At 47.1% G+C, this 27,518-nt stretch overlaps 1 protein-coding gene across 3 annotated transcripts in view; it reads left to right on the top strand.

Moving 5' to 3' along the window:
- DOCK11 (dedicator of cytokinesis 11) overlaps nucleotides 1-27,518 on the top strand; it is a 77,970-nt gene that overhangs the window by 37,322 nt on the left and 13,130 nt on the right. For 2 of the 3 annotated variants that reach the window (XM_068204752.1, XM_068204753.1), the window contains exons 23-45: nucleotides 1,224-1,313; nucleotides 2,846-2,964; nucleotides 4,646-4,715; nucleotides 4,791-4,916; nucleotides 5,494-5,565; nucleotides 5,923-6,069; nucleotides 6,537-6,620; nucleotides 7,060-7,171; nucleotides 10,577-10,755; nucleotides 12,572-12,685; nucleotides 13,190-13,265; nucleotides 13,553-13,656; nucleotides 15,567-15,678; nucleotides 15,799-15,865; nucleotides 16,350-16,397; nucleotides 16,585-16,650; nucleotides 16,879-17,012; nucleotides 17,668-17,783; nucleotides 19,571-19,708; nucleotides 24,171-24,353; nucleotides 25,007-25,120; nucleotides 26,804-27,019; nucleotides 27,111-27,168. In XM_068204752.1, coding sequence (XP_068060853.1) covers nucleotides 1,224-1,313; nucleotides 2,846-2,964; nucleotides 4,646-4,715; nucleotides 4,791-4,916; nucleotides 5,494-5,565; nucleotides 5,923-6,069; nucleotides 6,537-6,620; nucleotides 7,060-7,171; nucleotides 10,577-10,755; nucleotides 12,572-12,685; nucleotides 13,190-13,265; nucleotides 13,553-13,656; nucleotides 15,567-15,678; nucleotides 15,799-15,865; nucleotides 16,350-16,397; nucleotides 16,585-16,650; nucleotides 16,879-17,012; nucleotides 17,668-17,783; nucleotides 19,571-19,708; nucleotides 24,171-24,353; nucleotides 25,007-25,120; nucleotides 26,804-27,019; nucleotides 27,111-27,168 — 2,545 coding nt within the window. The remainder of the gene's footprint in view (nucleotides 1-1,223; nucleotides 1,314-2,845; nucleotides 2,965-4,645; nucleotides 4,716-4,790; nucleotides 4,917-5,493; nucleotides 5,566-5,922; nucleotides 6,070-6,536; nucleotides 6,621-7,059; nucleotides 7,172-10,576; nucleotides 10,756-12,571; nucleotides 12,686-13,189; nucleotides 13,266-13,552; nucleotides 13,657-15,566; nucleotides 15,679-15,798; nucleotides 15,866-16,349; nucleotides 16,398-16,584; nucleotides 16,651-16,878; nucleotides 17,013-17,667; nucleotides 17,784-19,570; nucleotides 19,709-24,170; nucleotides 24,354-25,006; nucleotides 25,121-26,803; nucleotides 27,020-27,110; nucleotides 27,169-27,518) is intronic. The other variant, XM_068204754.1, reaches the window with a different exon arrangement.

Genomic DNA, 27,518 nt, shown 5'->3' on the forward strand with positions numbered 1-27,518 from the left:
AACTTCCATCACAAATGCAAAGGAAGAGAATGTTGTGTCTCTTCTACAGCTGAGCCATAGGTGGTGTGGGAAAGAGGGCCCTGGTACCTGGTTTGCAAAGCAGCACTGAGATACTTCTGAAGCAGCGTGGCTGGGATCTGCTCCTTGCCTGGATGGGATGAGATAATTGTGTGACTGAATGAGCTTAGGGAGGGGCTGATGTTTCCTTGGCCAGTTGCACTGTGACTGGCAGGACCAAGGAAACATTTGAGCAAATGAGCTGATTCAGTGATGCAAAAGAGAGAACTGGTGAATGTGAGAGGTTTCCCCAAATAATCATTAATGTTGAAAAGACCTCTAAGATCGTCGAGTCCAAACTAGTATTAGACTTTTTATTAAGTTTTTTTTTTTAAAAAAAAGTTCTCTGACAACAGCAGACACAAGAAAAAAGTCTTGGTTTCCCTTGGAAAGCAAGTTCAGGCTGTTCTACCAAGTCCTAGTGTGTTCTGCTGTCTTATGGCAGTGGTGGACTTCCCCAAATTTCACGAGATGTGCAGCAAAGATCCCCAGCACATTCTCTAAGGCTGTCCTGTCTCTAGCAGTCCTGTCAGCACTGCTCCTGGGGAAATACCCTTGACTGGATGCCATCAGCTACATTTACATTCAGAGCAAATGGCTTTCAGCATCTAATTCTGTTTTTGGAGATCTACTGATTCTCTATAGCACTGAGAGCGGCATAGTAGTTGTGCTTCCCCCCAAATTACATCTCCAGATGCTTTTCAGAGTTAAATAACACAGTAATTAAATCTAACCTTGGAGGAGGAGGGAGAGTAATGGGAAGAAGAGTCTGCCCCAGATGGACAGTAGGAGGCTGGTGATGCAGTGGTGAGGCAGTTTCTGTGAGTTGCAGCTCTTGGGAGGGCTTCTGTTTCTCCAGGCCAGTGTTGGTTGGGGATTGGGGCTCAGGGAAGTACAACCACAGGAGAATTTTAACACTGCTGGAAGTTTTGTGCTTAATATTGAGGTTAGTTGGGAGCCAGGGCCTGATGGGTATGTTGGAAAAGACAGTGAGCAGTCCTGGGAGATGGCAGCTGGGGGTCCAAAGTGTCACTGGCAGGGACATGGGGTTTGCTGGGGACATGACCCACTGCTGCAGGTAAGTCACCAGATTTCCAAGTGCAAGTGACAAATTAGGGGCTGACAGATGTTGGGGCTGCTGAACTGAATTTATTTGTCTTTTCCAGGACATGCACTTGCACAAATTCTTCCACTACTGCCAGCTGGTTCAGGCGGGAGCTAAGGAAGTGCCAGGAGAGCTTGTTAAATACCTAAAGGTGAACAGTGCCTGTCACTGGGCTTCATTTGTGTTTTTATAGACTGTCAGCAAATACCCAGAACCCTGCCCTGTGGGGAGCACACCCTTGCTGGGGCCAATGCATTGTGCAGTACCCTTACTTTTGCTTTATCCTATCAGATGGGCTAGTATTTAAATGAAATGTTTTTTTCATGTCCCTACATTCATTTTATCTTGTCAGATGATTTTCTGTGTGCTGCTTCCCTCTGCCTTCCACAAGGGATAAAACAAGCAGTCAGCATTGCTCTGCCATGCTCATAGCAAAGCTCTTTCCTTGTGGACTCACACACTCCTCCCTTGCTGCTCTGGGTTTGATTCAGCCCTTTAAACTGTAGCACAATTCCTTGTTTTCTGGAAGCCCATTCAAAATGGGAGTTTTTTTTTTTTTCAGGCTGAAAAAGATACATGAGATTATCAGCCAGTTAAATTTGAGCAGAGATGACCTATGACCTAGACCCAGCTTTTTGGTAATCACTGCAGCATGAGTAAGGGCTTTGGAGCAGGTCCAGCAAGGGCTTCTGCAGGAATATTATTCTTGGCTATTTACTGTCCTTGTTTCCTTCCATGACTGCCTGTTTTTGAGAGTGGTGCTGTAGCAACAGCTCCACTTCCAGTGGTGGGGATGTATCACCACAGGGTTACTTAATGTGTGTCAGATAAAGTATAAATATTTTAAGAAATAGAAATAATAGCGGTTTTTGAAGGCAAGGACTAAAATCACAGAAGCTTTATTATTTGCCAGGTCCCAGTCCTGCCAAGCCCCAGCATCCTCACTGCAGTCTTCAGACAGGGAGATAGGTGTGTGCTAACCACAAGTGAGGGATTCTTAACCACCACCACCTCAATAATTTCAGTTATTTAAATCGCTAGATAGAGATTTAAAAACCTTTTGTTAGATTTGCAGGTTTGAAAACTGAAAATGAAACATGCTGTCTTTCCTATAACATGAGCTTCAGGCCCAAGAGCTCTGTGAGTCTGGTGGAGAGCGTATGCACGAGACCATCCTGACTTCACCAAGTGCCTTAAACTCCATTTTCAATAGCAAGCTCTGCTCTTTGAAAAGAAGAGTCTCTCTGAAAGTCATTGGGCAGCAGTGTTTCATACTCCAAAGGCATTTGTGGAAATGGGACTTCAAAAAACTGTCACAAGTGATGAGAAGACTTGAGAGCAAACCTTCAGCCTTAAATTCTGGACCTTTCAAATCAAATACTAGCTTGTGACCTCTAATGAAGTCATAGCTGCCTGGACACATCTGAGGGGAGGATTATTACCTAAATAAGTGATTTATGTTGCTCCCTGGAGGTTTGCAGCTGGGATCTGTCAGCTGGAAGGAGGCAGCAGGTCCTGCTATGGGTCCAAGTTGCCCTGTCCTCCAGTGGGCTGAAGCATTTCCCCACCTCGAGCCTTTGCTAATGCCTGTCCCATTGCCACAGAAATGCCCGCGGACTGTAAATGTTTAACATCTGCAACATGGTGAACTAAAAGTGTCTGTGTTCTGAACATTTGTTTTAGTGTTTGCACGCGATGGAGATCCAAGTAATGATTCAGTTTCTACCTGTAATTCTTATGCAACTATTTAGAGTCCTCACAAACGTGACGCAGGAGGATGAAGTAGCTGTCAACTGCACCATGTGAGTGTTGGGTGAACCATCCAGTGACAAATGCAAGGCCACGAATGGCAGTGCAAAGCAGGGTCTGGTTTCCCACTACAGGGTGCTAAGTGACAGCACTGGCTGTCCCCTGCTGCTGTCTTCCCCTGGATCATGTGGGTGGCATGGGGGCATTGTGGGGCTCTTCTCCTGGGGGTGGTGTGAGGAAAAACGTGGTACTTCAAAGATACTCCTGGTTTGTTTCCCAAAAGAGAAAGGGTTTGGTGGCTCTGGGAGCCGAGTTGTCTTATCAAACAGCTGCGGAGTGCCCATGTGTGTCCCAGCTGCAGGCAGAGATGTGGGGAGCAGTGTCCTGGTCTCATCCCAGCACTCCGGTCCCTGATGCCAGGACTGCTCCTGGTGCCCTGGGGCAGGTGTGGCGTGCTGCAGCTCCAGCTGTGCTGCAGCTCCAGCTGTGCGGGCTCCGGCGGCCCCGAGAGGGCAGCACCGGCCCGGGCAGCACTGCAGGGAGCTCCAGCCAAAGCACCTTCCCTGCCTGGCACGGCGGCGACCTCTGGAACCCAGAGATGCGCTGAAACATGCAAAACATGCACCTTCCTCCCGAGGTGCTGCCGTGCACAGGGGGCTGCTGGATGTCACCCTCCTCTGGTCCCATACAGAGCGTGCCTCCATGTACCAGGAGCATCCTGCTCCCGTGGAACTGGAGGCTGGAGGCTGGGCCCCAGTCCCCAGGGAGGTGGTGCCTGTTGCAGTCACAGCCCTGCACTATATGATGCCCAGATGTTGGGTCGTCTCGAGAAGTTCTCGAGAACTTCTCCTTTGTGGAGCACTGTAATTCCATTCTGTTTGAAGCACCACAAGGCAAGGACAGGGCAGCAGGTGACCCCAGGTATCTGTTGGGTGACCAGCTCCCACCTTCATTTCCAGAGATTTTTACCAAAGCTTGGCCTGATGCTTTCCAGTTTGTCAGTATCTTTCTGTTTAATAACATCTCTTTTCTCATCAGATTTCCATAGTGGAATTTAAAACCCACTTTATCTGATAAATGGCTTGTAAACTCCTCCTTGTGGTTTGGCCTGTGGGGTCTGTGACAACATGCAATAGCTTGTTGTTCTCTCTGGCTGGGAGTGGAATGTAAATCCCCAGTAGTGGCTGGGGAAACCAGGCTCTTGCTGCTTTGATCAGCCACCAGGGAGTGAGTCCAGAGGGCTGGCATGTTCTCCAGCATCTGCTTGACCTTCCCACACTGCAAGGCAACAGCCCAAAATAATCCAGTGCATATAACAAGGAGCATATGATGTAAATAAAGTAAAATTAAAAAAAAAAAGGAGGCTTCCAGAATTAATAAATCCCTGGGATGCAGGGAGGCATCAGATTATAACAACGATGGACAATGTTCCATCTCACCTCCTTGTTCAAGGAGTCCTGAATACTAAAAGTCAGCTTGCCTGGGCAATTCCTGGGCCAGCACAGAAGTGGAGAAGAGGCTTTGGGCACCTCATCTGAGTGCTTTGTGCAAGGATGGTGCAGGAGCTGTGTGTGGGGGTGCTGGCCTGCAAGAACTGTGGCTCTGCAAATCAGGCTGTGCCAGTCGTGAGGCTTTTGGGGTTGGGCAGGATGGGATACATGTGTGTCTGCTTTTGTGAGGCAGAGGAACTTGCCCTTGCGTGGCGTGCTGAACACAAACCACGTTTCCCCCCAGGGTTCTTCTGCACATCGTGTCCAAGTGCCATGAGGAAGGTCTAGACCACTACCTGCGCTCCTTCATAAAGGTCAGTGGTGAGAGGCCGGCCCTCGAGGCTCCCCGCCGGGGCAGGCTCGCACTGACTCTGCTGTTCTCGCCTCAGTACGTCTTTCGAGCTGAGAAACCCAGCGCCAAGCAGGCGAAGATGACCCATGAAATCCTGGTGCTTTCCATGGCCACCATCTTGAAGCAGTCAGCAGATTTTCTAGCCATCAATAAGCTCCTCAAGGTGAAGTATTGGCAGTGCTTGGCTGCCAGGGGTAGAGGGGAAGAAAAGGGGGTCTGGTGTAAAGCCCAGCACTTACCCCCATGTAAACCCACTGCAGGGGCAAAGCTGCCAGGCCAATCTTTGCATCCACATCCTTGAGGTTCTCCCTGTAAAACAGAGATGAATTCTTGCAGGGAACCTCTGTTTAGGCCCATGGCAGGAGACAGCAAAAGGCTGTTCATTTTGCCAGTTTTACCTATTTTCCTCAAGCCACACCTGAAGGGTGACTCGTGGGAGGCAAAGTGAGTTTCTGCCTCTCTGGTCCTTGGCAGGGCTTGCACCCCAAACTCTGCTGGTTTTTGGCAGGGTGCATTGGGGTGCAGAGGGGCTAAATCTATTCCCACCCTAACACTGGCGGGACATCTCTGGGTAGCAAAAGCATCTATTCCAAGCCAACTGTGCAAGAACAGCTGTGCTTACAAAAAGCTATTTGGATGTGAGCTTTCCCTCCCACATAGGTGCTTCCCAACATAGTCGGGGAATATCAGTCATGTTCAATCCTGCTGGGAAAAGTAATAGTATTCTTTGTTCATTCTAGTACTCGTGGTTCTTCTTTGAAGCACTGGCAAAGTCCATGGCAATGTACTTACTGGAAGAAAACAAAATCAAGGTAAAAATGAATTTAGTCAATGCTGCATTACAGAGCTGTCACAAACTCCTCCAAAAGCTTTTCTGAAAAGCTATGTGACTCTCTATTTAAAATAAAAAACCTGCCAAGTTGAACGGCTTAACTTTATTTTTCACTTTACTTTTCCCTTTTCTGCCCTTTCACTCTCAGTTGTAATTTAAAAATTCCAGAAGTCCTTATGGCTTGTGTTACTACCTACTGCAGTTGCAGCCAATACTTTCTTTGGTCACTGCTTTATTAGGAAGCAACAAAAACAGATGCTAAAGAACTCGTGCCTGTGCTCAGTTGTCCCCAGCTGCTGGCTTGCAGCACTGAGCTGGGATGTGCTTTTGGTTTCAGCTGCCGAGAGGCCAGAGGTTCCCCGAGTCCTACCAGCACGCCCTGCACTCGCTGCTGCTTGCCATCATTCCTCATGTGACCATCCGCTATAATGAGATCCCTGAAGAGTCCAGGAATGTCAACTTTAGCTTGGCTAACTTCCTGAAGGTCAGCAGTTTCTTTCCTTCTCCCAGGATTTGATTGGGAAAAAATAAAAAAAAAGAGATTGGCAATGAGAAATATGGAGCGAGCAAACAAATGTGGTTTTAATTTATCTTGTCTTTGGTTTTTTCAGTTGTAAAAACTCTCGAGGGGATAAGCTGTCCTAGGAAAGAAACCTTCTGTTTCCAAAGAGACAGTAACTCTGTATGTTACTGAGGGTTTTCAGGCATTCCTAGCAACTGTTTGGAAGCTGAAATATATATACTCTCATTTTAAGTATCTTTGTTGTCCACTGGAGACTTAAGTAAAGTCATCCAAATGATTTCAGAGAAAAAGGATCATGTATCTTTTGGAAAGTCAGCAGCAACCCAGAGGATGAAATCTGGCTGCTGGCAGGACAGTAGTATGGAGGGGATTTAGGATGATTGCTTTTATTTTTAATAGTTGGTCACATGTTGCTGTTTTTTCTCCAGCGTTGTTTGACCTTTATGGACAGAGGATTTGTTTTTAACTTGATAAATGATTACATTTCTGGATTCAGCCCAAAAGACCCTAAGGTAAGCAGTAGGTTCCTTGGAAAGTGGTTTGCAGCTGTACATATCTACATCAGTCAAAGCTTTATAGTGATTATTTTATACAACTCTTGGACACATTTTAGACTCTGTTCCTGCAGAGTCTTTTAGAGGCAGAGACCTTTTTTATGGGCTAAGAGCCTGTAGCCAGATGTTCTTTAAAGTATTGTAAAGAGTCAGAATGACAGGAAAGAGTGGTTAATAGCCTGAATGAAAAAGACAAAGAAGTCCCAAGTGACACCTGTACGCTTTGACACTTAGGCAGAACAACACAAGAATTTGCCAGTTATTCACTAATAATTGAAGTGAGTTTCACCAGATGCTATTTATTAGATTCTCCAATCCTTGTACAACAAGTACATTGAACTGGAAGAAAATGGGCCAAACTAAAAACATAGTTTGTGTTTGTCTTTTTTTATCTCAGCTGCTGGTTGAATACAAGTTTGAATTTCTTCAAACTATTTGCAATCATGAGCACTACATTCCTCTGAATTTACCAATGACATTTTCCAAACCCAAGCTGCAAAGAGTTCAAGGTATGTTCTTTCTTAAGAGATTGGCTAAAGAGCTATAATTTATTAGTCCTGATGGCTTCTGACTAGATGAACTTTGATTTGGTGTCAAGGAAATGTATGCCCTGGTTAGGACATTAACCTCAGGACAAGAAGTTTTTCTGTCAGGTTTATATTATTTTATTCCAGAATGGTATGCAGTCAGTCGTTTTGGTATTTCCTATATTTAAGTTTACATGGGACTAGCAATATCTGGAAGACAACTGCCTGTGTTTCAGTACATAGGCAAATTGTGCAATGCAATCCTTTGTTCTCAGAAGTGTCAGAAGTGGGTGTCTCACTGGGGGGTCCTGTAGGGAATGGGGGTGCAGGAGAACAGGTTGAACTCACTGCCCTGCTGCCAGCTCTCCCTGTGGCCACCAGAAGGGGATCCAGGTCACCTCTGCTTTCACAGTGAACAAGAGCACAGCAGTACACAGTGTGTTCAGTCTTGTTCTCAAACCTGAGGGCAGCCAGCAGAGCTGGAGCCCGTGCCAGTCCTTGGTGCACACCAGGGGTGTTTGTGCTGGGGCACCCCCACACATCCACACTGCTTTCACTGTCACACCGTGTTCTCTCTGGTCCTGCAGCTGCTCAGCACGGGGTGGAAGGGGCTTACAAGGGGCTGAGCTGAGGCTGGGTGCAGGTGTGGGTGGCTGGAGCTCTGGCAGTGCTGGCAGTGCAGCCTCCACCAGCCCCCAGGAGTGCTCATTCCCTCTGGGTCCTAATGGCTCATCTGTGCTACATAACTGCAGTAAAGATTGCCAGGTTTGGGTGCCAATAGCCTGGCCAGTATAAGAGCTGGAGAGGAGAGTGAGGTTTGGGATTCCCCATGTAAAAGCCCTGTGGATTTATAATTGTATGGTTTATTCTGGCGGAGGAAAGGGGATGTTTGGTTGTGCCTCATGGTGAAGCCAAACAAGTCCCAAAGTGGTTCCACACATACAGGTGGCAGAAGCAGAAGTAAATGAAATTTCCCTTATTTTAGTAAATATCTGACCCCTCAGAGCTTTCTGGACCAGCTGCTGATCTCTTACTTCAGTTTGGCTACTTGCCTGGCATGGTTTAACAAAGAGCATTGCTAGAAACAGCCAAGAAGAACACATCCACAGTGCCTCCCTGATGCTTATTAGTGGCATGGTAACATAAGGATGCTCTTCTTAACATTCACCTTTGCCTTTGCGATGGTTAAATTGAAAAGCTGTAAGGGCAGCTCATCTTTTCTGCTGTGTTCTGTTGTGACTGGACCTACCAGCTGAGGTTCACATACAGCTCGTGGCAGTAGAGCAGCCAGTGCTCAGGTAGCAGAGGTGCCTCTGCAGTGGTGCCTCAGCCCTGCCTGCCATGGTAGAGCCATGTGGGGATCACCTTCACTGCAAACTTGTCTGGCTTTGTGGACAGACCTGTGGCTCAGGAGAGACCCTGCTGGTGTCTGACCTCATCAGCCTGTGTGGATGCAGGGAGGGGATGCCCAAACCCCTACTGCTCTGTTTCTAGGAGAAGAAGGAACAGCCCTCAGGGAGGTGGACAGAGGGAGTTTCTGCAGCTTCAGCCAGGGCAGATGGGCAGGCTGGCAGAGCAACCACATCCTGCTGAGTTGGAGTGCTGCATCTTGGAACAGCAACTCTGAAACCTCCCGGCTCATGCCGGGCTGGTTCTTGGTCTGTCCCTGCTGCCTCACATGGGGACATCAGCCAGAGCAAGCCCAGGCTTGGCCTCACGGCCAGCAGCACACAATTAGTTTTGCAGTGTTGTGATGGGAAATAACCCAAGGGATTGACAGAACCTGGAAGTTAAACAAAGGCCTCACAAATAATATTAAAACATGACATACTGTCCTGTTTCTCCAAGATTTAGAGCATGATTTGTTCCTGTTTATTTTTACTGTCTTTTTATTTGTCCCTTTTCTTTTTACACATAATTAGAATTTTTTTCATTTGCTGTGGAGCGGTTCACTTCAGTAGGTAGGTCCAACTGGAATGGTCAACTTCTCTAATGTTGAATTAAGTATGCACTTTCCAATCAATTAGCTTGCATCCAACTAATGTAATAACCATGATGTGTGACAATTAGGCATTTGCTAACATGACTAACAGTGAAAGCTAGGTAATGTTCCAAATTGCTTTTTCTTTCCTCTGAATCAGAATTTCACAATCCAGCAAATGCTACTTTTGAATCAATGAATTTAAAAATATCTTTTCACAGCCACAGAGCTGTTGGAACCCTTTGGCTGGGATTTTCAAAGCTGAATGCACCCTGCCTTACCACAGAAGAACTTTCAGACGTGTGGGGTTTTGGAAAAAAAAAGTCTGAGCTGAGCACATGGCATTTGTACTTTTGGAGGAAGAACACAGAGCTTTGGGGTTATCCCTGAGGTGGTTCTAATTTGGTAAATGGCCTGGCAGAGATAATGGTGTGAGGACGGGCTGTTCACAGCAGCCCCAGTGCACATGCACCCTGCACCAGTCAGTGTGTCTGTCACTTCCCTGCTGCTCTCTCCAGGCTCCTCAGCAGAAGTGATGCCTTATCCTGATAGCAGCCTTGGCTTTGATCACAAAAGCTGCTGCATCTGTGTGAGGTGCAGGGTACAGGTTAAGTTAAGCAGGGGGATGAGGTACTGAGCTGGCTTTCTCTTGGCAGTCAGTGCAGCTTCTGAGGAGCTGTGTTCAATATCTGCTTCTGGCAAGCAGCAGCCTGGAGCCCTAGCCTGGCTCCCTGGCCCACACAGCTGCCCAGCTGTGCAGACCGGGATGCAGACTGGTCACTTGGCACCATGTCCTCACTGGCATCCCTCATCCCAGCAGCATTACTTGCTTTTGCTCTGCTCTCTGACCTCGAGAGAAGGAGCACAGGTTGGTGGAGGGTGTGGAACGAGCTGCAGAGCAGCACTGCTAGGGCTGGGTGCCCAGGTAAACCCACCACTTCCACTGCCCATTCCACTCTCACAGCTGCTTGGTGGAGGTTGGTATCCCTGCTGCCTGGGGGCTTGGGGATTTACAGGACAAGCCCCAGTCAGGAGCAAAGCATCCCCAGGCAGTAAGTTGTGCTGTCTTTCCCCATTTCAGCCATCTCGGACTTACAAATTACTCATCAGAGAGAGAAGCTTTGCAGAGCATCACATGGCAGAAATCCTTCCTTGAGGTGCTGCTGAAACAGTGAGGGCTAAAATTAATGAACAGGCTGAAGTGGAAGACACCAAGTTCTTTGATATGACTTAAGTCACTGGTGGAGAACTCTGTATGGTCAGTGCAGCTTTATTCAAAGATCAGTGCACTGTAGGAGGGCGGTGAGCACTGTTCAAGGACTTTGTGGCTTACATGACTGTTAAATCTTGCTCTGAACAGACTCCCGGAACATTTCCCTTAACCATTGCCTTGTTGTTTCTTTCAGATACAAATCTTGAGTACAGTTTAACTGATGAGTATTGCAGGCATCACTTCCTCGTGGGGATGCTTCTTAGAGAAGCCTCTGTTGCCTTGCAGGACAATTACGATATCAGATATACGGCCATCTCAGTCTTAAAAAATCTCCTGATCAAGCATGCCTTTGACAACAGATACCAGCACAAGGTCAGGCCTGTTTTGTTGGCTTTTTAACTTTAAGTTGTTTAATTTTAAGAAAAGACTCACATACCAGAGTTTTAGATATTGCAGGGTGCACCAAAGGTATTCTAATTGCTTTTTAGGGAACCACTGTAAATAACTGACAGTTATGGAATAACAGTAATAGCTCAGAAACCACCTAGGAAATAACTGCAGCCCTCTTGATCATGCTGAGTATGTAGGTAATTACCCCAAAACCATTAAGGAACTTGAGAGAGTCATTAGCCAAGAGTTATTCAGCAAAATTAGGACATCAGTGATGTTCTTGTCTTGGACCTAAATTCATGTCCTGTATTAATATGTTATAATCAGGAAACAGAACTGGTCTCTGTTACAAGTCAGCTGCATGTTTTACTGATTAGTGACTCAGAGGAGAGGATCTTGATTCTCATGAGGTGCTTGATTTCCTCTGGGTGGATCTCAGTTTTCTTTGGTCAGAGGCTCAGCACATGATGATGCTGAAAGAGGCTGGAAATGGGTTTGTTTTATCTTGGTGCTGCTCCCTGCTGACCCATATGTCCTCCAAAGTGCCCAGCTATCTGTGCAGACACTGCCTGTCCTTGCTGTAGCCTGAAAACATCCCTCTCTTCAGAGTTTTGGTCCTCATTGCTCCTAGTGTGCTGCATTCCTGAGTGTTATCCAGGAACGTGGATGGCTTCCTGTTGTGAAGGGTGGGAGAGTGCCCCAAATGTGCCAGGGGCTCTCATGGGGCCAGAGCCAGCTCCTCTTCCCTCCCTTCTCTGCCTCTTTGAAGGCCCAAGCTGGAGGTGGGCTTGCTTTTCTGTGCAGTGAGGATCCATGACTAACTCAGGAGCTGTTTGCTTCCTCAGTGTGCAGCACTCCCCTGACTCCTCAGAAACTCCCCCTCTCTTACTGCTGTCCCACAGGATATTGGTATATGTGTTGTGCTCAGGGCAGTGTGACCAGAAAACTGCCTGGAGCCAGGGCAGGATGCTCAGCTGGTGTCCAGAGACACCAAAGCAAAAAAAAAAATCACACCATGGGCAGGACAGGCTGAGCATGTGCTGACACACCCTTGCTCCAGCCAAGGAGACCCCGGCTCCATCAACGGCTGAGAGAAGGTTTTGTCAATCCATGAGGGTTTTCAAAATTTCTTTTATTTTTTGTCATGCTGAATCAGAAGAAAAAAAACAGATTTCTTTCTTATTTAAATGGTTCTACTCAATTTGCAAGCCTTAATTTTTTTTTAGCTTTTCAGCCAAATCCAGAATAATATATGTTTAAGAAAAAAGAATTGGATGTAAGAGTCCTCCATTTAGACAATGTCAACCCAATCATTTTTGATCTGTACCAGTAAATCCAAATTAATCTGTTCCTACCAACTGTTTTCATTAGAAGCATTTGCCATGGAGAATTTCTAACTGGAAGCAGTCGCCAGCACCAGGCATGGAGCAAATGTTTCTGTTACATTACTCCTGGGTGCTGCACTTAAAAATCAAACTATGCAAGTCAAGTTAAAGAGTTAGGAAATCCAGGACTTAGTTTTTCACACTTCCTGTGTGACTGGGAGTGTTATTTAGCCTCCAAAACCCCCGAGCGTCCCAAGCTTGTTGTTGCTGGAAGGGTAATACCTCTCTGGCAGCTCTAGAAGTGGAGATGAGAAGCCAAACCAGCTCGCGTTCTTGAATGCCACATACAGTGTGTAAATACAGATATATATATGTGTGTGTGTGTGTACGTGTTTTGGCCCAAGAGTTCCCCTTTTTTCACTCCATTGGGAACCTGGGCTCTTACTGGGATTTTTCTCTGTGCCTGCTTTCAGAACCAGCAGGCAAAAATTGCCCAGCTGTACCTGCCGCTGTTCGGGGTGCTCCTGGAGAACCTGCAGCGCGTGGCCGGCCACGAGGCACTGAGCTCCTGCCCTGCCTCCAGCCCTGTGAGTAAAGCTGGGATACCTCCATGTCTGACGTGTTTTTGGACAGTTGTGCAGTGCTTGAGGGGAGTTGAGTCCCTCCAAGAGCAACGAGCTTGAGCAGGACTTTTCCTGGGACTGCAGCAGCTGTTCTGGGGCGTTGCCTGTCTTCCCAAGAGTTGTGTTTGTGGCTCTCAAGTGGCCTTTGCCTTGCAGGCTAGGCTTTCCTCCTTGCTGGGGCAAAAGAATAACAAATAGGACATCTGAGAAAAAACAACTCAAAATTTCAACTCAAATTATGAAAAACAAAAAGGAAAACACTACTGTGACTTATTTAATATGTTCTGCTATTCTTTGTAATTCTCCTCAAGTCCTTTGTCTCCTTGTTATAGAAGTAAGGAAATTTTTTTTTCATCTGTGTTGTTTTTAAAACCTGCTCTAATCTGCCATTTTGTATTGCATTGTTCCCTTCTGTAAGAGAATAGGTGTTATCTTTGATTGGTCACAAAACCTTATACTGCTTTACAGGCATCCAGGGATGAATTCATATGCAGTTTTCCATCCCCCTCAAGCAGATCCAGCCTGATTGCAGACAAAGATCCAGGTAAATTAATTTTTCTAAATTCTAAATTTCCCATTTATTTTTAATATATCTTTTACCAGCCTGAAGCACCCAAAACCCATTACCCAAAACCTGCAACAGTCATCTCCTAAAAGACCTCACAGACTCTGCATGGTTTTTCCCAGATGTGCTGTCACCCTAACTTGTGCTTTCCAGATTTTCCTTTCCCAGCTTTTGACATGGGGTTTTGGCAAGCCCCATCTGTGCTGCCTGTGCTGTGCTGGCAAGTGCAAAGGGCTTAATTGTGGGGTCTGGGGTTTTTTTTTCAGCCTGTGGAGCAGCCCTTCCAAATGGCCATACAATAAAGCGAGAGGACTCAAAAGGATCCCTGAACTCAGAGGGAGCAACCAGTTCCCCGGATCAGAGTGAAAATGTAAGGTACCAGGGGTTGGGAAGAGCTGCGCTCAGCCTGCAGGCTGTGTTAAATAAGGGGGAGGGAAAAGGAGTTCCCTGTGGTAACACTCTCCAAAAGCCAGCTTCTAGATATCTCTGGAAACAAACAGATGGATGTTTAACAAAGGTCAGAGTCTCAAGTTTGGTATGCTTTCCCTCTTCAAACATCGCTGAGCCAAAAATAGAATGGCTGACAGATCACTTGTGGAAGGTGAAAGGCAAAATCTGTATGGAAAATCTCTGCTCCTGTGGTGCATTTGGCATACTCAGATGTGCTCCCTGTGTGTGGGTGGCTCTGAGCCTGGCTGGACCCCAGTGCCTGGTGCTGGGAGTTGGTTTCCAAATGTCTGAGAAGCAAAACACCGTGGTGTGAGATTGCCAGTGACCACTGACTTAAGATAAAGTGTTTGCAGGAAAACCAGCCCAGGCGAGTAACCACAGGCTCAAACTTGCAGAAGGTGACTGTGGTCATGCCACAAAGACCTCTGACCCCACTATTTAGACAGAGGGCGTTCAGTACTCCTCTTCTTGGCAGATCGCACACAGGTATTTGTGCAAACCAACCCCTGGGTTCCCTCAAGGCACTCTACAGATATCTTGGTTGGTGTGAGTCATTGATGCATCTTCAAAAATTTTGGCCCTTGTAACAAGCGAGGCAAAGATTATCTGGGCTCCCGGCTGTGTGCTGATGTGCCTAGAAGAGGTGAGGCCTTGCAAGCTCTCCTCCATAAATCCAGAGCTCCAGGACCAAGTACAGCTGAGCACTTGACTGTCCAGCAAAGCCCTGAGCGTGTGCTCCAGCACTGCTGATGGGGTTTGCAGGAGATGGTGTGGCTTCCAGCTCAGCTCTTCCCTCATGGCCAGACATCCTGCCCTTAAATGCGCTTGAACATTTTTCAGAGTTGCTGAAAGTAATCTTTCTGTTAGGGAATGCAATATCCACAAAACCATGTAACAGCAATGCTACACAGAGGAGCACTGCTTCAGCAGAGCTCTGCAGAGGCAGACTCTTTGCTCATTGCCCCATTCCCCTGGAGTGAATTGTGTGCTGACTTGATAGTTTGGCATGGTCAATAGCAAATCTCTAGCCATAGCACCATGTCTCCAAGTCTAACATGATTGTTTATTTCTGCTTTATTATGACTCACATCCACAGCTTATCCCAGAATAAACAGCAAATAAGATCTGTAGATCCCTCTCCAAACATGTGATTCAAAGCTTTAGGAGAAGCCTAGGGCTTCACTGTATCCTTTTATCAAAGGATACAGCTCAGGCAAGCACAGAGAGTGGAAAATAAAACTGGTATAACTTTAGAAGTCATACTTCCCCCCCACACAATGCTCAAGCCTTTCCCACGTAAATTGACTCATCAGCAGGATTTTGTGAGCTTTGCCTGAGTCACTAAGTAGGAGGAAAATTGAAACACTTCCAAAAATCAAGGAGAGGAGAAAGTTCTTAAGATGAAATGTCCTCCTTTTTTAATAACCAACGTTTTGTTTTGAAGTGTATGTCTTTAACAGAAAGTCAGATTTTTGCTTTAAATAGTGACAGGCAGTGAATTTTTTAGGAACTGGCTTTAAAAGTGTCCAGGAGCTTAGCTGCTGCAGAGAGTAGGGGAAATGAAAGCAGGCTGCTGGATAACCTGTCATTCACTGCCCAGACATTTTTTCTCTGAGCAGAGAAGTGTTTGGATGTTTGGTGATGTGCCCAGGATTTCCAGGCTGCTCATCACTGGGTGAGCTGTTTCCAAGGCATGGTGCTGTGGGGTGCACTTGTGGGGGGCAGGAGGGATGCCAGCACACCTGGTGTGTGCCAGGTTTGCTGTGCCCATGCTGCACAGCCTCTGTGCACAGCCCAGGAGCCCCCTGTGTCACAGCTGTGTCCCAACAGATCCGCAGGAGCTCCATGAGGAGCAGTGTGTCCCACTGCAGCCGGCTGGACCAGTTCGAGATCCGGACACTTCTGATGTGCTACCTGTACATTGTGAAGATGATCTCTGAAGGTTGGTGCCTCCTGCTCACTGGGGGCAGCCAGAAAAACAAGGGACCATCAGGTTTGGTCTGTGAGGTCCCCCTGTTGAGTTTTTTAAAATCTCAGTGCACGGTTCTTCATTTTCTTTCAGATACTCTTTTAGCTTACTGGAACAAATTCTCCCCCCAGGAGCTGATCAATGTCCTCGTGCTTCTGGAGTGAGTATCGTGAGGCTGCTATTCAAACACTGCACCTTTGTGTGGCCAGAATGGCTAAGGAGGGGACCACGGTGCACACACACACTGTCCTGTGCAGCACTAGGGGTGTCTGGCCAGGTTGGAACGACATGCTCTTCCTCCCTCTGAGGAGAAGCAGGCGTATATTGAGGAAGCATGGTTTAGTGGCAGTGCCCGGTGCTCTTTGTGGGGTGTGTCCCACCCACCTTTGGGCTCAGCTTCCCCTGTCACGGTCACAGCCTCCACTTTGCAGCAGATTTGGGGGAACCAGGTGGGTGAGAAGACAGGGATGTGCCATAGAATTTTGAAACCAAGAGTGTGAGGTCAAGTGACTTGTAAATACACACCCAAACCCTTGTGCACAGAGAAGTGTGGCTGCAGGCAAGGACAGGGTAGGTTTTAAATGTTCTGAATCGTTCCTGGTCTGCAGGATCTCTAACAGATAAATATTTCATTTTCTTCCTAGGGTGTGTTTATTTCACTTCAGATACGTGGGGAAGAGAAATATTGCCAGGTACTGCATCCTTCCATCTGGTGCTGGGGTGTGGGGATCATGCCCATGCTCCCTGCCCCAGCGGAGGTGGGAAGGGCTGGAGCACACCCTCGCTGGGCAAACCCCAGCGGCTCCGGGGCTCTGCTCAGCTCCGTGCCCTGAGCAGGGGCCCCTCATCTCAGCATGCTGCCCCTTCCCTCCCCTCCAGCTCCTGCATGAGACCCCCAGGCTCAGGCGAGCGCAGGTTGGCAGTGTCCCCCCCAGCCAGCTGCAGGTGAGACAAGAGTCCCGGCTGCATCCCTGCTTCCTGAGCAGCATCCCTGCTCTTGTGCCAGCCCTAGGGCCTTCTGGAGCAGCAGGATCGGCGCGGCGTGGTCAGTCCCACTGGGACTGTCCCACATTAAAGTGTTGGAGAAAGAGGGCTCCATCCGGTGCCTTGTGTAATCCGGTAGTGGTGTGGCTGCTGCTGCTGCCCAAGCCCTGTCTTTGCTCCCCCTTGCAGGGTGCAGGATGCCTGGCTATCCAAGCACACGGCGGCCGAGAGGAAATCCCAGACCATGCCGGCGCTGCGCAGCAGAGCCGGGGCACGGCTCCAGCACCTGGGCAGCTTGGAGAGCTCCTTCACCCTCAACCACAGTACGTGTGGCAGCAGAGCCAGCAGGGCCCAGGGCACGTGCCAGCCTGGGGAAAACTGCATGTAGCCATTTTCCACTTGCTGCTGGTTGCTTCAGGTTACTCAAATTCTACAGAATTGCAGTGGTCACCAGGCCTCCCTGCAACATTCCTAGATGGGTGAGGGTGGCATTCAAGCCAGCCCCTTAAAAATCACCCCCGAGACTTGTGTGGCTTTCTGCTCTTGCCTGTCTCAGCTCAGCTGAGTGTGTGGGCAGGTGATGCCTTGGTTTGGGTAGAGAACAGGGCAAGCAGGAGAGCTGCAGTGCACAGAGACCTGTGCTGGGATCTGCTCTAAGCCTCTCCATGTGGGTGCATTTTGTCCCATTGAAGCACTTTGCCATCTCCCCTCTCTGGAGACAGCTTGGACACCTCATGCTCTGTCTGCCTTTAAAGACAGTGGTATTAAGGGGCAGTACAGGTGCTGTTTTTCTGGTGTGGCATCAGGCTGAGGCAGCTTCTCTGAATGGAGTTGGCAAATTCAGCATCTTGCTATTCTTGCATCATCTCCCAAATGCAGTGAAAGTGCAAGGGAAAACCTTAACTGTATCAGCACTTAGGTTTTTTGGGAGCTGGAATGTTGAACACTGTTTCCTCCTAAGTTTCTCTCTGTCCACAGATGCAGGGACCTCAGAAGCAGACATTGTGCATCAGGCATTACTGGAGGGTAATATTGCCACAGAAGTGTGCCTGACAGTCCTGGACACCATCTCTTTTTTCACTCAGAGTTTCAAGGTCAGCACTGAAATGAAAAATGTTGTAGAAAAGTGTGCTGTATTTTTATGTGTGTGGATTTTGGTGATCTGTTCTTCTACAATGGAAGAATATGAAAAGCTTTACAAAAGCAAATCATTTGCAGCTTGTTTATTTTCCAAAACACTGAGTGTTTCACAGGGTCTCAGAATAATTATACCCATTCACAATCTTGCCATTTCTTCAAAACTGCAAGGCTAGAGAAAATCCCATAAATGTTATACCTTAACTGTAGATTTTACAAAAATAGAATAAGAGGAAATGTATATCGTGTAGAAAAGAGGGACTAGAGAAAAGGGAAATGAATGTCCAACATTTTTGGAACAGTCACTCTTTTGTACCCTGAATTACCTAGAAGCAAGGCCCAGATTTCTTTGAATCACTGTACATGAATATCTCTGGGGCTGAGGCACTCCAGCTGTGGTTACCAGTGCAGATAGGACCAGAGCCATGGGTAGAAGTCTTCTCTTCCATACTGGGATTTGTGCTTTTGGCAGCCATTGCCATATACAAAAACCAAGGCCTCTGTGGGGTGAAGAGAACCCTAGGATGGCAGCAAAATACTGTTCCAGAAATGCTCTTCCTGAAGTGTACTCAGGGGAATCCTGCATGTAGCAACGCGTCTTGTGTAGTGTCACAAGAACTGCTCTGGATTTCAGAGCAATCACGATGAAGATTTCCCTTTTACATGGAGATGAAGGGAAAGATATTCATAGCTTCTGTTTCCATTGCAGAGCCAGAAAGCCATCCTGAGGCAGATGTTAAATTACTCCTTAGAAGTTTGGTAACAGCAAAAGGATTTCAATGCAACACTTAAAACTTGCTTGACTTTCTCAGCTGCCTCTTTTGGAATATTGCTGAACCACAAAACAGTGTGATTTTCAAACCATGGGATAGACTGGATTCCCTTCCCCTTTAGTGGGCTTTGGCTTCACTTTGATGGCCACACCGGACACGAGTGGGTCCTGTACTGCAGCAGTTGGGCTGGTGCTGTTCCACTGCCACAGGGAATGAGCTCAGAGGAAAACTCTGGATCTTGAACTTAGCACAAGGTCTGTGCAAGGTGTTGAAATCTGAGCCAGCCCAAGGACTGTGAGGACTGGCAGTGGGATGGGGGCTGTTGATTTCCTGTCAATACAGGATATCCACATCCTTGTGTCATGCCCAGATTTCCTGCACAGCCCTGTGGGGATGACAGCAGGCACAGCCCACAGTCTGACACCAAACTGCATCAATAACCCCAAGTAATTCCATGTTACCATATCTCCACGAGGTGCAAACTGGCAGAACTCTGCAGGAAACAAGAGAAGTGAAATTACTAACTACAGCTACTAATCTATCCAGTGAGAAAATGGGTCTTATTTTATTTTCTTCCCCCCTCTCTCTTTTGGGCTGCAAACAAAACAATTTTCAAGAAAAATGAAAAGAAATGGAAAAAAAAACAGTGTGATGGCTACATTTGTAACAGCATGTTTTATTTAAAATAACTAGGTAACCAGTGACAGTTGTACAGAATATTGACTTAGGTTTTGGAATTATTGATTCAAAAGTGATAAAATATTTTAGTTTTTTTCTCTGCTAAAAAATTAGCCCTGCTAACTACTGTAAGTTTTTAGTGATTGTCACATTTTATTGACGATATTTTTACTGAAGGCCCTGTTGCTTATCTGGCTTAAGAATTAATGTGATTAATTATGCAAAATTATCTCTGTCATTTCCAGTTTCAGGCACAACATTTCTGCTAAGTAAATTCTCCTGTTGCTTTCCAGACCCAGCTTTTAAGCAACGATGGCCACAATCCACTTATGAAGAAGGTTTTTGATATTCATCTGGCTTTTCTCAAAAATGGGCAGTCAGAAGCAGCCCTTAAGCATGTGTTTGCCTCTCTGAGAGCTTTCATTAGCAAGGTAGGTAACACATGACAAGGGTGTGGGAGAACTTACAAGCATGGCAGAGAGGCCAGCGTGGTTAAACTCCTGTTAAACTGATATTTTGGAGATGTGTTTTAGAAAACAGCTTCACTGATTTAAAAACACAACCCAGGTTAAGTTCTCTAGTTGTTTTTTATTTGCTGGGTGTTAGGAAACAAAAGGAGAAATCGTGAGGAATTCCCACACGTGCCTTGGTCACAAGGATTAGCGTCTGTTCCGACCAACAGCTGGTGCTTGAATCTTTGCCCCAAACTGCCAGTGCTGCTGCCAGTGCTATTGCTTGAATAATGCATGCACTGACAGGCAGCTCCTCACCCACTGCTGGGAGAGGTGATGGCTCTTGCTGAACCTTGTTCTGTGCTCTCTGAGCCCTGACAGGTAGTGAGGCTGTTTAATGCTCCATGCTCAAGCAGTGACAAAGCCACAGCTGACCACAAAAGAGCAGTGACTGATGTTGACATTGCCCTTTGTGCTTATCAAAACCTGCCACTGCTCAAAAGGACATTTTTCCAGACCTGATGTACATTAGAACACCATTCCTCCCAAGCTGTGCAGTTATCATAAATACAAAATTAATTAAAACACCTCAAATCCCTTGAGCACAACACTTCATTAACGAGGAAAATCCGTGTGGCAGATTGCAGCCAGGCAGGGCACAGGGTCTGAGTGGTAAGCAGCAAAGAGTAACTTCTAAAGGAGCTTCTGCACTGCTTTGCTGAGCAAAGTCTGATTAAAAGAAGAGATTGCTAAACTGCTTTTCAAAGGTGGAAAAAGTCTGTGCTTTGTACGTTTTGCTGTACCCCAGAGCAAAGCTAAGAGTTAGTATATGTCTAGGGCTGGATTTTGGCATGTGCTAAGCAAACACAAGAGAAGCAGAAATGCTGAGGTCTTGCTGGCTCCCTGTCTGCTCCAGTCAGCGTGGTCTCCTACAAGGTGTTTTTCCATGGGGCTTCTTAAAGCCTGCTAGATTGGCAACTGGCAGGGGCAGGAATCACTCAGGTTTTCTGCAGGGTTCAGTGCATGTTTGTTGCTCTGCCTTTCTTTTGACTTTTCTGCTTGCCTGTGATCTGCCTAGCCTGGAGATCCATCCTGCTGCAGATCTGCACACACCCTACTCTCCCCCTTGCTAGCCAAAAGTTTGCTTAGCCAGAAATATTTGTTTTGTGTCTATAGCAAATAATAGCTGTTCCTTGCCTTCCTGGCATATTTTCTGTGGGTTTTTTTCAAATGTGAAGCCAAACATGCACACCTGCTCAATTTGATCTCACTGTCAGCCTTCAAAGCCTGGAGCCCTTCAGGGGTTCCACACTTGCTTTCCAAAACATCAGTGGCAGCAAGGAGGCTGCATGCTTGGCTGCTGCAAGGATGGGGCAGTGGGATTGTTTTCTTGGATTTATGCCAGTCTAAATCCACGCTGAATTTCACATCATGGGTCTTTAAAGATACAAATTATTGATTTCAGCTTTCTCACATTTCCCCTATGACAGGACATATATGGCTTCTGTAAAAGCAAGATATGAACCCAGCAGATGGTATCTAGAAGGAGGAAGTGTTTTCTTTGCCAACTCCATAACCACACGAGTCCCAAACTTCCTTTTAAGTCCTCTCAAGGGTTCTTCTGAGGCCTGAAGTGGCTATGGTGGCCAAGGCAGGTGGTCACTGCATTGCATGACAAGTCAAGGATGAAATGTTTTCCTGCAAGTTTGTTTTCAAATACCAGCTCTGCTTTACTTTGTAACGTCAAGAAAAGCAAAAGGGAGTTACACCTTTGTCACTGCTAGAATGGAAAATTTCTCATTTCTATGGCCTTCTGTAGCTATAATTACAATGAAAAGAATCCCCCTCTTATTTGTGGTCACAGCAAATGGTTGTTGGAGGGAAAAAAACTCCTGAGATGTATTCTGCATCCCAAAATTTGTCTTCTGCATTAAATACAGTTATTGGATAGGCAAAAGACTTTAAAAAAATGTTGCATGAGAGCAAAGAACAAAAATCTTCTGTAACTGTTTGCATCTTTGGTTTTGGTTGCATGCATGTGTTCTGGGAATTTGGCAAGAAAGCTTCCTCTGTTTTACTGGCTGGTAAGAAGCAACAAAAGCTAGATTGTTCTTGTTCCACACTCTAGGTTTTCTTAAGAACTGAATCTGTTTTTTTCAGGGCAATAACAGATAAATACATATATAAATACCTATATGCATGCTTAGGAATGGTCTTTAAATTAAAGGTTATAAAGGAAAACATGCACAGAGGAGGGATGTGCATTAAAAACTAGCTCAGACATACCTTCTGCTTGTCCCCATGGCTGTCCTGCCCTCATGTCCCTTTGAGGCCTCTCTGGGAGCTGGCTGCTGGGTTGAGCCCTGCTCTGGTCCATTGTATTGGGGCTGGATCAGAAATGGGCTCCTGCAGTGTGCACAGTCACCACCACAGGGGCTGTTTCGTGCTCTCCCCAGTGTTCTGGGCCAGCTGGGGAGCCACAGGCAGCACCTGGCCGGACCTCCAGCAGCCATTCTCCCCTGGATCTGCTTCCCTGAACCTGGCACCAGGAGCCCTTGCATCTGCTTGGGCTTGGTCTCCAGAAAGGGACATGGGTTCCCTGTGGAAAGGGCACAGGTTTTCCTCCAGAGCTGGTGGGTGTGGAGGGGAGTGCACAGAGCTCCTCCTGCAGCAGATTCCCAGGCAAGGGCTTTGTCCCTAGCGGTGTCTGGACGTTGGAAGTGTCTGGAAAGCCTCTGCTGGCAGGCAGTGTCCCTGCTGAGAGAGGTGCCAGCCATCACTGTGCTGTCTGTGTCACACAGCTGGGCCAGCTCTGGGCTAAGGCCAGTGCTGACCATGACCCTGTCTGGCTCTGGGGGAAGGACAGCACTGCAGTGGGCAGCAGTTCTTGGGGCTCCTTTCCCCGGTGCACACACGAGCTGTGTGGCCCAGTGTTATTATGATGTTTGTTTGCCTCTTTCCTTCTTTCTCCCATTTTGTTTTTTGAAGATAATTTTTGGCCAGAGGCAGTGAACAAAAAGTGTTTTGTGTCCTAATTCTGGTTTCTTGGTGCAGTCCCAGTATGTTGCTAGCCACAGGTCCTAGATCCCTGTTTTAAGACCCTGTCGCAAGCACGCCATGGTGGTAGCCATGGCAGTACCTACAAGTTTTCCTGGGACATACAAACTTAATGCGAGGAGTAGAGGGCCACAGTAACAGCTTCAGCCTCTGACTGATTCTGTTTACTGTCATCTCCCATGGGCAGAAGGCAGTGGGGCAGATAAAAGTGGCTAATGGACCATGCCCCATGAGGACCATGGGGTCTCGAACAAACTGAACGCATCTTTTCTCTGAATAGGTAAAACCCTGGTTGCCACTGTTGCCTCTTTTTGCCAGGAAATTCTTTGGGTCTGGTTGCCAGCTGCAGCAGAAGGAGCAGAGTGCTGCTGTGCAATGCCCCAACAGCCTCCACTCCCTCGAGAGGTGTTGGCATCTCCCCTCCCAGCAGGTCCCTGCGTGCCAGCACAAAGCCCTTCCTTGTTCTGCTTCCCTGTGCTCAGCCTGCTGTGGCCGAGGTGGAAGGAAGCCAAGTGTGGTGTCACCTCCCCGCCAGCCACCTCTTGTGACCGCAGAGGGACACGCCCTGGCATCCCCAGGAGGCTGCTGCCCACGGGGACAGGGCTCTGCTGCAGGTGTCCCTTTCCAGGCAGGGCTGAGCTTGGCCTGGCAGCTGTGCTCAAGGGTTTGGTGAGGGGACAGACAGGCCACCAGGGTGCTGGTGTTGCCCTTCTCCCTGCTGCAGGTCCCTGAGCCCTGCTGTGACTGCGGGAGCTTGCACTGGGGCTTGGCTTGGTCCTGCTGCTCCCTGGGTGGCCCTGGCTGGGGAGGCAGGGCAGGTCACTGGATTTTAGGTTCTGAGGGACAAGCCAGTTCCTTGCTTGCATTCCTGAGGGCATGCAGGCATGATTTTAGATGTTTTTGGAGGATCATGTAGAAGTAGATGTGTGAGCATTGCAGGTCACATTTCACAGTGAAGTCGGATTCCTGGTTGGGCTCCGATGGATTTTCTGATCTTCCAGATAGCACCTTGTGGTGGGAATGTCTGGGGGACCTTTCCTCTCTGCACCACTTATGACTATGGCTTTTGTAAGAATGTAATTCTATCAGTCCAATGTAGTGAGAATTTGCCAATAAACCCAGATATTGTCAGGGAAAGGGTTAGTTGGACATAAGCAATCACATCCCCAGAAGCATGACAGAAAAGTTCACATTGCTCTAGGAAATGTGGCTAAAAATAGGCCCCAAATTCATTCCCACAAATGCTTTCAGGCTCAGAATTCTGGCAGAAGTTTTGCTGAGGCTGTCCAGGCTGGAGCATAGTTTGTTGCCCTGTCCCCCTGCCCATCTGAACCCTGTGCCGTTTAGTGGTGTATTTTCTAATATCTGCATGTCTCTTGTGAAGTTTCCCTCAGCATTTTTCAAAGGAAGGGTGAACATGTGTGCTGCCCTCTGCTATGAGATCCTGAAGTGTTGCACTTCCAAGGTGTCCTCCACAAGGAACGAAGCCTCTGCTCTTCTGTACCTCCTGATGAGAAATAATTTTGAGTTCACCAAAAGGAGAACGTTTCTGAGAACACATCTTCAGGTCAGTGGCTTGAGCAAAGCTAGAGGCAGGACACCTCAGATTTAATGAACAGTTACAGCAATAGAGCTCTGTGACCTCACCCCTGCAGAGGATCCTGCCATTGCCATATGGACAGAAATCCTCCTGCTTTCCAGGCTTTGCCTAATTCCCATTTCCAGTGACTGGTCCAGGCACCTTTAGGTGAAATAATTGCCATCAAGTACTCCAAGCTGTTGAGTTTTAGTGTATCAGATACCAGACACATCTCTGTGCCAGAGGCTGGCTGGGATGGGGTGGAAAGGATAGCTGCCCTTGAGGCAGGAGAAGGGATTTCCTTGGAGCTGCTTTTTTGGCACTGGTAGTTTTTGAAGCAAATGTAGATACCTAGGGGAACAGATGAATACCCTCTGGGTTGTAAAGAATCACAAAAGAAGGTAGCTAATGTCCAAACAGGGATTCATATTCTAATAGTTGAATTGTTAGTTCTGCAAAGCAGTTTGGTCCTCTGGGGAGTGTCTGTCCTTGGGAGAAGTGAGAGCTGAGCCACGACGCCAGCCACTGCTTACGTGGTGGAAAAGACATGATGTTTTCCTGTGAGAATTTTATTAACTATGACTTTAATAAAACCCTTTTATTAGGGCTTGTTTAAATAAAGCTTCTACCTTGTCCCACAGATAATAATTGCAGTGAGCCAGTTAATTGCAGATGTGGCCCTCAGTGGTGGGACCAGATTTCAGGACTCCTTGCTCATCATTAACAACTTTGCAAACAGCGACAGGCCTATGAAGGTGAGTTGGAGATGTCACATCCCATCATGTGCTATCGGCCATTGATGCAAGCCTGGGGACAGACTCCAGGAAACTCTTTTAAATGGTTGGGCTAATGACAGGAAGTGTGATTTATAGGCTTGTATTAGGCTGCATTTGCTCAGTAAACAAGTGTTGTGCCAGCTGCAATAGGACTAGCTGCTCAGGCCGGTCATGCTCCAAACGTGAGGCCTCACACCGAGGGGAGCAAGCCCAGCAGCTCAGGTTGTGCTTTGCCATGTTCTTCTTGCAAGATTGTCCAAAGAGCTTTCCAGGAACTCCCAGCTTTGAGAGAAATGACATGGGAGGGTCTGGTATTTCTGTTGCCTGAAGGTAATAATCAGCAGGATTTAGTTTTATTCAACTGAGTGCCAGTAATGTTAAGAAAGAGCTCTTATGTGGAGATTAATGGTTGTATTTCTTTGGAAAATAATTGCCTATCTTTGTGCTAGAATTAGTGGTTTGTACCCAATCTATTGAGCAATTGCAACATGCTCCATTTCACACAGAGTAGCTGCCAAGGCAGGAGAGGGGAAATGGGAAGTGCTTTTATAGTTCCACGGTTATCCTATGACCTAAAGGCTTAATGGGAACTTCCATTAGGTGTTTAACTGTGATCTAACAAATTTATAGGTTAGGGTTAGGTTATACCTGGCAAAAACCTCAGTTCTTTTCTGCGCTCACATGTTGGTAAGGGTTTTACTGAGCCATTCTTGTAATTTACGTCATGAGATGATCATTATATTGAGCTTTTGTATTTGTGTAAGTGCAAGAGTACAAGAGACATTTCAACACACAGGAGAGAATGCCATGCACAACCACAGCAGCAGCTGGGGTACAGGAATCTGAGGAGAGGGAGCATAAACCAGGCTCATCATGGAGGGGAGAGAGCTGAGGGAGAACCTACCTGCTTCTTTCCACAGCAGGCAGTTTATAGAGACACAGTCAGACTTTTCAGAGGTGTGGAGTGCAGGACAAGAGGCAGTGTATGCAAGTTGCAGCAAGGGCAATTCCAGTTTTGCTTAAGACAAAATTATTTCCCAAGAGCACTGTGCAGCCCTGGGGCAGGGCCTAGAAGGACGGTGGATTTTCTGTTTTAGGAGATTATAAAACTTGGCTGGACAAGCCTTGGTCTAACTCAACGTTGGCCTAGTTCTGAGCAGCGGATCAGACCAGAGCACATGCTTCTCTACTACATTCCTGTGGTGGGAAGCTCTACAAATGCCTTCATTGCTTTAGGAATTGAAGAGAGACCACATCAGAGCCTAACAAGCCAGATGTTGAATGACATGAAAAAATACTGGAACCATGGTTTGTGGTTTCATCCAGAGATATTTGCATGCATGGAGCACTTCTGTATTGCTCTCACAGCAGCTCCTCAGGATGCCAAAGTGGCAGTCTCACTGTGGCACAGGAACAGCCAGCCTGGCATCCTGGGCATGACCTGGAGAGATTGGCCCTGTGCGTGTCGTGACTGAAATGCCTCTGAATGCAGCTGAAACACTGTACACAGTGTGAGTGTGAGTTCACTAAGGAAGAGTTAATTAGCCTTATCTACTGTGTTCTCAGTGTTTTCAGATAAGTGAAGTGTTGGCTGAAAGGGTCATTCCTTGGCAAAGCCTGTGTTTTCTCTATTAGCTTCTAATTCAATTTGTTTTGTGTCAGGCAACAGCTTTTCCTTCCGAAGTCAAAGATTTGACAAAGAGAATCCGCACAGTGCTCATGGCTACTGCTCAAATGAAAGAACATGAGAAGGACCCAGAAATGTTGGTTGATCTCCAGTACAGTTTGGCCAAGTCTTACGCAAGTACCCCCGAGCTCCGGAAGACGTGGCTGGACAGCATGGCCAAGATACACGTGAAGAACGGAGACTTCTCAGAGGTAATTCGTGCAACTGAAAGCACAAATTGATGGCGCACAACAGGACAGATTTACAGATGACATTTTGATGATTTCCCTTTGTGCTTTGCAGGCAGCCATGTGTTATGTTCACGTAGCAGCCCTCGTTGCAGAGTTCCTGCACAGGAAGAGTAAGTGTTACTTGTCTGCTGTCTGTTGTCTGCTTGTCTGCTGGAGACATGAGGAAGATGATGGTGGGGTTTGGGGGTGTCAGAGTCTTTCTAAAGACAAGGCTCTCTCAATTTGGTAAATGGTTATTTTATAAACAAGCTAAAAAGGAAAAAAATATTGCAGTGTATAAAGCAAGAAGATGATGAGTAGTTTTTAAGAAATGAATGTTGTTCATACCTGTTTACTTAGACAGCCGTGCTAGCATGGTGCTTAGTGAAATAAGAGCCAACACATCATGTCTTGGTTTAAATGTTCACTTGTATTTTACATTAGGAAATGTGCTCACTGGGAAAGGCCATGTTAAAAACCA

Source organism: Anomalospiza imberbis, chromosome 14 (genome assembly GCF_031753505.1).
Source record: "Anomalospiza imberbis isolate Cuckoo-Finch-1a 21T00152 chromosome 14, ASM3175350v1, whole genome shotgun sequence".
Classification (NCBI taxonomy): Eukaryota; Metazoa; Chordata; class Aves; order Passeriformes; family Viduidae; genus Anomalospiza; species Anomalospiza imberbis.